Source organism: Penaeus vannamei, chromosome 24 (genome assembly GCF_042767895.1).
Source record: "Penaeus vannamei isolate JL-2024 chromosome 24, ASM4276789v1, whole genome shotgun sequence".
NCBI lineage: Eukaryota > Metazoa > Arthropoda > Malacostraca > Decapoda > Penaeidae > Penaeus > Penaeus vannamei.
In genome coordinates, this window is record NC_091572.1 from 1,717,888 (window position 1) to 1,727,887 (window position 10,000).

Sequence of the window (10,000 nt, forward strand, 5' to 3'; positions counted from 1 at the left end):
TAACAATAATAATAAAATGACTAACAACAATAGTAATGATAACAAAAAAATTATTCATCAAAACAAGGTCAATAATATTAATGATAATAAGGAGAATGATAATCATTATTAATGATAATATAACTTTATATAATAATTACTTTATATAATAATAATATTTATAATAATAAAGAAATTTTAATTATAATAACTGCAATGATAAAAAGGTACTAATTAGAATATAGGAAATGTAAATGACAACAGTAATGATGATAATGATAATAATAGTAATAACAATAATAACAACACTACTACAACTTATGATAACAATGATAATAACAATAATAGAATTATAATAATGATAATGATGATAATGATAATGATGATAATGATAATTATAATAATGGAAATAGAAGCAATAATAATGAAATAATAAAACAGATAATTACGAATAATGATAATGATGATAATGATAGATAATAATGCTGATGATAATGACAGATAATAATGCTGATGATAAAGATGATAATAATGGGAATAATAATGATAATAATGATGATAAAAATGACAATAAATAAAGATAATTATAATGACAATAAGGATAACGATAATAATGAAAATAATTATGATGATAATAATAATAACAATAATAATATCAATAATATTGATAATGATAATACTGTTAGTAATGATAATAATGATAACAATAATAATAATAATAGTAATAAAAATAATAATAATAATAATAATAATGTAACAGCAGTAATAATAACAACAATGAGGATAAAAATCTAGATGATGATAATAATATCAATAGTAAGGATAACGATCAGAAAAATAACATTCATGATCATCATCATAACACTGATAATAGGAAAAACAATGATGATATTAATAATGATGATGATAATAATGATAACTGCATATGATGATGGCAATGATAATAATGATCTTAATGGTAATAGTAATGATAATGATATCTAGTAATAAACAATTTTAATTATAAGGATGATCATAGCATTGATGATATTGATAATAGTAACCATAATAGTAATAATAATAATAATAATGATGATGATAATGATAATAATGTTGTTAGTGACCATGATAATAATAATGATACTAATAATAATGATAATGATAAGGATTATTATTATAATGTTGATAATGATAACAATTATAATCATGATATCAATAACAATGATTTTAATAGTAATAATAATAATAATGATAACAATAATGATAATGATAGTAATAAAAATGATAAGGATGATCATGCTAATATCAATACTAATATTACTATTAGTTCTACTACTACTACTACTACCAATAATAATAATGAAATCCTTATCAATATTATCATTATCATCCTTATCATTCTTATCACTACGAAACAGAAAGCTTTTTCCGATGCTGAACTGAAACAGATCATTGATTTTGTTCGATGATTATAATGCTCTAATTTAATTGCAATTAACACGGTCTCATTACCTCCAATTGCCATCCGTGCCCTCAATATAAACAACAATCACATCTAATCTACACTCCATGATTTATAGATCATTATAAAATCCTAAACAAAATTATCCTTCCCTTACAGACCAGTCAAGCTTGAGGAACTATGCAAACATTATTAATATCCTCATTATCATCCTTATCCTTCCTATCACTACGAAACAGAAAGCTTTTTCCGAAGCTAGACTGGAACAGATCATTGATTTTGTTCGATGATTATAATGCTCTAATTTCATCGCAATTAACAGGGTCTCATTACCTCCAATTGACATCCTTGCCTTCAATATAAACAACAATCACATCTAATCTACACTCCATGATTTATAGACCATCACAGGATCCTAAACAAAATTATCCTTCCCTTACAGACCAGTCAAGCTTGAGGAACTATGCAAACATTATTAATATTATCATTATCATCCTTATCCTTCTTATCACTATGAACCAGAAAGCTTTTTCCGATGCTGAACTGAAACAGATCATTAATCTTGTTCGATGATTATAATGCTCTAATTTCATCGTAATTAACAGGGTCTATTTACCTCCAATTTAATCAGTGTCTTCAATATAAACAACAATCACATCCAATCTACACTCCATGATTTATAGACCATCACAGAATCCTAAACAAATGTATCCTTCCTTTACAGACCAGTCAAGCTTGAGGAACTATGCAAACATTATTAATATTATCATTATCATCCTTATCATTCTTATCACTATGAAACAGAAAGCCTCTTCCGATGCTGAATCAAAACCGATTATAGATACAGTTTGATTATCATAATGCTCTAATTTCATCGTAATTAACAGGGTCTCCTTACCTCCAATTGACACCCTTGCCCTCAATATAAACAACAATCACATCTAATCTACACAATCTACAGAATCCTAAACAAAATTATCCTTCCCTTACAGAGACAGTGCGGCCGGTGAAACACAGACCAGCCAAGCTTGAGGAACTATGCAAACATTATTAATATTATCATTATCATCCTTATCCTTCTTATCACTATGAACCAGAAAGCTTTTTCCGATGCTGAATTAAAACCGAATATAGATACAGTCTGATTGTCATAATGCTCTAATTTCATCGCAATTAACAGGGTCTCATTACCTCCAATTGACACCCTTGCCTTCAATATAAACAACAAATACACCTAATCTACACTTCATAATTTATAGATCTAAACAAAATTATCCTTCCCTTACAGAGACAGTGCGGCCGGTGAAACACAGACCAGTCAAGCTTGAGGAACTATGCAAACAAACCAAGTTCACCCGGCAGGAGATCCGGCTCATGTACAGGGGGTTCAAACAGGTAAGTCTTAATCTGATGTTCCGTTTTAGCTTTCGGGTTTTGGGGCGCGACAAGGCACGAATCCGGAACGAAGCTGGGAACCCGGAAATTAGGCTGGGAACCGGGATTTAGCTGGGAATCGGGATTTAGATGGGAACCGGGATTTAGATGGGAACCGGAACGAAGCTGGGACCCGGAAATTAGGCTGGGAACCCGGGATTAAGCTGGGAACCGGAACGAAGCTGGGAACCCGGAATTGAACTGGGAACCGGGATTAAGCTGGGAACTGGGATTAAACTGGGAACCGGGATTTAACTGGGAACCGGAATTTAGCTGGGAACTGGAATTTAGCTGGGAACCCGGAAATTAGGCTGGGAACCGGGATTAAGCTCGGAACCGGAATGAAGCTGGGAACCGGAATTTAGCTGGGAACCGGAATTTAACTGGGAACCGGAATTTAACTGGGAACCGGAATTTAACTGGGAACCGGAATTTAACTGGGAATCCGGAATCTAACTGGGAACCGGAATCAAGCTGGGAACCGGAATCAAGCTGGGAACCGGAATTAAGCTGGGAACCGGAATTTAACTGGGAACCGGAATTTAACTGGGAACCGGAATTTAACTGGGAACCGGAATCAAGCTGGGAACCGGAATCAAGCTGGGAACCGGAATCAAGCTGGGAACCGGAATTAAGCTGGGAACCGGAATTTAACTGGGAACTGGAATTTAACTGGGAACCGGAATTAAGCTGGGAACCGGAATGAAGCTGGGAATCGGAATTTAACTGGGAACCGGAATGAAGCTGGGAACCGGGATTTAGCTGGGAACCGGAATTAAGCTGGGAACCGGAATCAAGCTGGGAACCGGAATCAAGCTGGGAACCGGAATTTAACTGGGAACCGGAATTTAGCTGGGAACCGGAATTTAACTGGGAACCGGAATTAAGCTGGGAACCGGAATTTAACTGGGAACCGGAATCAAGCTGGGAACCGGAATCAAGCTGGGAACCGGAATCAAGCTGGGAACCGGAATCAAGCTGGGAACCGGAATCAAGCTGGGAACCGGAATCAAGCTGGGAACCGGAATCAAGCTGGGAACCGGAATTAAGCTGGGAACCGGGATTGAGCTGGGAACCGGAATTTAACTGGGAACCGGAATTTAGATGGGAAACGGAATGAAGCTGGGAACCGGAATTTAACTGGGAACCGGAATTTAGATGGGAACCGGGATTAAGCTGGGAACCGGGATTTAACTGGGAACCGGTATTCAACTGGGAACCGGAATTAAGCTGAGATGCCGTAATAGCTCTTAGCATTATATAAGAATACCAATAGAAAAAAAAAATAGTGAGATTAATAACTACTAAAATTATTTTATCTGTAGTGAACGTTAAGATTTGAGTTTTGATTGGCAAGCGTTGTCAGGAGACGATAGGAACCAATCAGCTGAACTCGAAAGCATTTTGTTGATCGTACTTTCCGTTGCCTCAGTCGGTCACGGGGGGGAGGGGGGAGGGGGGGGAGGCGTAACGGCCAGCAACGGTGGGCGTGAGCCAGAACGAGGCACTCGCGCAAGTACGCACACGAATACACACACACACGCACACACAAGCACACACACACACGCACGCACACACACGAATACACACACACACACACAAGCACACACATGTATCTGTGTATATGTATGTATGTATGTATATATATATGCATGTGTATGTGTTTATTTATGCATGTGTGTATATATATATATATATATATATATATATATATATATATATATATATATATATATATATATATATATATATATATATATATATACATATATATACATATATATATATATATATATATATATGTGTGTGTGTGTGTGTGTGTGTGTGTGTGTGTGTGTGTGTGTGTGTGTGTGTGTGTGTGTGTGTGTGTTTACAGAGTATCGGCCGAATAGAGAATCAATGTCATTTACGCTTTATTCTTTATTTTTATCCCTCTCATTCAGACACACGTCAAGCCTCAGCCTTCACCGTCACACTCTTCGCCAATTCAGCCACAAGTTTTTTTTACGTAAACTACACAAATTTTACGTATTCATTTTATTTTATTTCATTTTAATTCTTTTTACGTATACTACACGAATTTTGCGTATTCATTTTATTTTATTTTATTTTAACTCATTTTGCGTATACTACACAAATTTTACGTATTCATTTTATTTTATTTTATTTTAATTAATTTTACGTATACTACACGAATTTTACGTATTCATTTTATTTTATTTTATTTTAATTCCTTTTACGTATACTACACAAATTTTACGTATTCATTTTATTTTATTTTATTTTAATTCCTTTTACGTATACTACACCAAGGGAAGGACATAACCACCCAGTACACAAGGTCCCTTCCGAACCGTACCCGATACACAGGGACCTGACGTGCCCCTAATAGATGAGAATAACTTGGAGGTTTACAAATCAAGGCGACACTCATGCACTCTGACTGTCTGCGAGATCGTAAACACTTTTATCTCTCGTGAGGGCCATTTGCCAGCCCTCATGAATGACACGCAACGGCCGCCCATGAGTGGAATGCCGCCACGAGGGTTTAGCTACCTTGAAAGTACTTCCTCACAAAGATCTCATAAGCTGTAGGTGTCATAACCTGTAGGTCTCATAACCTGGAGGTGTCATAAGCTGTAGGTCTCATAAGCTGTAGGTCTCATAACCTGTAGGTCTCATAACCTGTAGGTCTCATAGCCTGTAGGTCTCATAACCTGTAGGTCTCATAACCTGTAGGTCCCATAACCTGTAGGTCCCATAACCTGTAGGTCCCATAACCTGTAGGTCTCATAACCTGTAGATCTCATAACCTGTAGGTCTCATAACCTGTAGATCTCATAACCTGTAGGTCTCATAACCTGTAGGTCTCATAACCTGTAGGTCTCATAACCTGTAGGTCTCATAACCTGTAGGTCTCATAACCTGTAGGTCTCATAACCTGTATGTGTCCCAACCTGTAAGTCTCATAACCTGTAGGTCTCATAACCTGTAAGTCTCATAACCTGTAGGTCTCATAACCTGTAAGTCTCATAACCTGTAGGTCTCATAACCTGTAGGTCTCATAACCTGTAGGTCTCATAACCTGTAGGTCTCATAACCTGTAGGTCTCATAACCTGTAGGTCTCATAACCTGTAGGTCTCATAACCTGTAGGTCTCATAACCTGTAGGTCTCATAACCTGTAGGTCTCATAACCTGTAGGTCTCATAACCTGTAGGTCTCATAACCTGTAGGTCTCATAACCTGTAGGTCTCATAACCTGTAGGTCTCATAACCTGTAGGTCTCATAACCTGCAGGTCTCATAACCTGTAGGTCTCATAACCTGTAGGTCTCATAACCTGTAGGTCTCATAACCTGTATGTCCCATAACCTGTAGGTCTCATAACCTGTAGGTCTCAGAACCTGTAGGTTTCATAACCTGTAGGTCTCATAACCTGTATGTCCCATAACCTGTAGGTCTCATAACCTGTAGGTCTCAGAACCTGTAGGTTTCATAACCTGTAGGTCTCATAACCTGTAGGTCTCATAACCTGTAGGTCTCATAACCTGTAGGTCTCATAACCTGTATGTGTCCCAACCTGTAAGTCTCATAACCTGTAGGTCTCATAACCTGTAAGTCTCATAACCTGTAGGTCTCATAACCTGTAAGTCTCATAACCTGTAGGTCTCATAACCTGTAGGTCTCATAACCTGTAGGTCTCATAACCTGTAGGTCTCATAACCTGTAGGTCTCATAACCTGTAGGTCTCATAACCTGTAGGTCTCATAACCTGTAGGTCTCATAACCTGTAGGTCTCATAACCTGTAGGTCTCATAACCTGTAGGTCTCATAACCTGTAGGTCTCATAACCTGTAGGTCTCATAACCTGTAGGTCTCATAACCTGTAGGTCTCATAACCTGTAGGTCTCATAACCTGCAGGTCTCATAACCTGTAGGTCTCATAACCTGTAGGTCTCATAACCTGTAGGTCTCATAACCTGTATGTCCCATAACCTGTAGGTCTCATAACCTGTAGGTCTCAGAACCTGTAGGTTTCATAACCTGTAGGTCTCATAACCTGTATGTCCCATAACCTGTAGGTCTCATAACCTGTAGGTCTCATAACCTGTAGGTCTCATAACCTGTAGGTCTCATAACCTGTAGGTCTCATAACCTGTAGGTCTCATAACCTGTATGTCCCATAACCTGTAGGTCTCATAACCTGTAGGTCTCATAACCTGTAGGTATCATAACCTGTAGGTCTCATAACCTGTAGGTGTCATGACCTGTTGGTCTCATAACCCGTAGGTCTCATAACCTGTAGGTCTCATAACCTGTAGGTCTCATAACCTGTAAGTCTCATAAACTGTAGGTCTCATAACCTGTAGGTCTCATAACCTGTAGGTCTCATAACCTGTAGGTCTCATAACCTGCAGGTCTCATAACCTGTAGATCTCATAAGCTGTAGGTCTCATAACCTGTAGATCTCATAACCTGTAGGTGTCATAACCTGTAGGTCTCATAACCTGTAGGTCTCATAACCTGCAGGTCTCATAACCTGTAGGTCTCATAACCTGTAGGTCTCATAACCTGTAGGTCTCATAACCTGCAGATCTCATAACCTGTAGGTCTCACAAGCTGTAGGTCTCATAACCTGTAGGTCTCATAACCTGTAGGTGTCATAACCTGTAGGTCCCATAACCTGTAGGTCTCATAACCTGTAGATCTCATAACCTGTAGATCTCATAACCTGTAGATCTCATAAACTGTAGATCTCATAACCTGTAGATCTCATAACCTTTAGGTCTCATAACCTGTAGGTCTCATAACCTGGAGGTCTCATAACCTGTAGGTCTCATAACCTGTAGGTCTCATAACCTGTAGGTCTCATAACCTGTAGGTCTCATAACCTATAGGTCTCATAACCTGTAGATCTCCCATCGTGGACATATCTTTCCCTTTACATATAAACTACATTTGACTGTAGATTTATTCTCTAAATAATTTCCAAGATGCATAATCATTACACTTTACATTTTCTTCTCAATTTTTTTTAGCTGTTACTATGGTTATGTTATTTTATTATATTATTATATTATTTATTATTATATTAGACCTACAGGTTCTATCATTTGCCCGCCTACGAAAATTAAAGTGCGTGATACCGCCTAAATTCAACACGACATGGAATATTCTTTTTCCATGGCAACTGGCTTCGACCCCTTCACCTTTAGTCAATCCAGCCAATAGTCGATGAGGTTGCTTGTACCTTTGACGAGTCATTTTAATCACGTCCTCCTGGCAGTACTGGGGAGATCTTCGTGGGACCAGTCTGGGCGTGGGCAAGGTTCCCTCGTTCAAGGCCCATTGCTTCTTTCTGAACTTGGTCTGGTCTGTGCAAGAGGGTGTCGTTATACGTCATAGTTAGAGAAGACCATTGTTTCTTTCTGAACTTGATTTGGTCTCCGCGAGAGGGTGTCGTTATATGTCACAGTTAGAGAAAAAGTACAATTATTTCTCTACCGTAGTAATGGACACCATTCACGAAAAAGCACAGTTCGTTTTATTTCTCCACTTGGTGATGGACATCATTCACGAAACAGGTATTCTTACCCGGAATCTTTTGCTGTCAGCACCTGTCGAATATTTTCAAAATGGCTAATTTTAATGCGGATATTGAGAGGAATAGTATCATTCCTAGTTATATGTATACAAGGAGGAGGTGGGGCTCTAAACCTTCTTCGGAGACACCCAATCAATCTAGTTACGATACGATTTTTCTTAGAAATGCTGCTTATACAATCTGTTAATCACCAGTACCTGACACTTCATCTCCTTTTATCAGTCACGTGTCACCAAGAGCAAACGAAGTACCACTATTCAAAGAACTTGGCTACCTTAGCATGTTATAATACAACATACCACCACACAAAATACGTTCCTTTTTAAAATTCGTAAAAAAGTCATTCTTTAAAACCTTTCATCCTATACAGTGGCAGGAGATGCGATACACCAATACCCACCGTTAAGAAGCATACGTATGAATTTAATTAATTAGTCCGTGAAATTAAGCGCACAATTCAGACCTCGGTACGTGTATGTCAGCACCCGTTAGTCTTCAAAAACGTTAATTGACTCACGGCAAGTCCCAGGCAAGATGATGGGAAGCCTTGAAAACCACACCCCCTGACTCTTCGATCTGACAGGTAATCTGAAGTCCGATTCAATAAAGTCTTTAATCGCAAGTTCCTCACGTCTTTATTAACTGTCAAACACCCTCAGGATCAATTAAAGGTCACACTTTTCATCGGAAGGGATTAAATGTAGTGGAACAAGTCGCTGCATTCGTCTCTGCTATTGGTGACAGGGCCGGTAAAGTTTGTTTTATGGTGACCACTGACTGCGGCTGGCACTCTGGCACCTGAATCTATTTGAAAGAGAACATTGACAGCGTGACTATAGTTTTATCTTGTGTTAATTTTTTTTACGTTCAGTTTGATTTTAATATTCTTCGTGAGGTGTGTGTATGTGTTGATCTTTTTTTAAGTTTTGTATCTGGCTCTTATTTTACTTTTTTTTACGTTTTCTTAAGTTTCCCCCGTCTATTCAGGTTTCCATTTTCTTCTTTCTTTATACTATTCCTCTCCATTCATTCATCTCTGTATCTTTATTGTTTCATGCTTTCTTAATATTTTAGTTATCATTTTATCCTCTGATTTTATTTATCAATTTATTCAATTACAGAGCTCTTTGTCCGATTTTTTCCTCTTTTTCCCTTCCATACATTTTGGGATTAATTAACACCTCCTTGTTCTTGTGTTCTGTCGTGTGACTGAGGAATGAGTGTCTCATTTTCCATTGCTTTTACCTGGAATTTTGTGTAAGTACGTGGCCTATTGCACATTTTATTCATGCAGATGAGCGGGATTATTTTGTTGCATAAATTGCATAAATTATACACAATTAGAATCCTTTCATTTTGCGCCCACCCTGTCAGTTTTATTTATTCATGTTTTTTTACATATTTCTGGTTTATTTTCTTTTTTGTTTTATTCGTGTTTTGCTCTCACCCAGTATCTATCTTAAAGGTTTTAAATTAATAGACTATGAAGAGTCAGATTCGAAGACACAATCACTATTGAATCAAAAGTTTAAGATTGACA

At 37.4% G+C, this 10,000-nt stretch overlaps 2 protein-coding genes across 4 annotated transcripts in view; one reads left to right on the forward strand and one right to left on the reverse strand.

The window, feature by feature from the left end:
• Window positions 1–10,000, forward strand: part of LOC138866202 (Kv channel-interacting protein 4) — a 284,998-nt gene that overhangs the window by 37,787 nt on the left and 237,211 nt on the right. For all 3 annotated transcript variants that reach the window (XM_070138203.1, XM_070138204.1, XM_070138205.1), the window contains exon 2: window positions 2,709–2,815. In XM_070138203.1, the coding sequence (XP_069994304.1) occupies window positions 2,709–2,815 (107 nt within the window). The remainder of the gene's footprint in view (window positions 1–2,708; window positions 2,816–10,000) is intronic.
• On the reverse strand, window positions 3,142–5,456 carry LOC138866252 (uncharacterized). The gene is made up of 5 exons (XM_070138764.1): window positions 5,411–5,456; window positions 5,214–5,239; window positions 3,384–4,084; window positions 3,337–3,346; window positions 3,142–3,306 (listed from the first exon to the last, which is right to left on the reverse strand). Exons 1-5 carry the CDS (start codon window positions 5,454–5,456, stop codon window positions 3,142–3,144), a joined length of 948 nt encoding a protein of 315 aa, XP_069994865.1.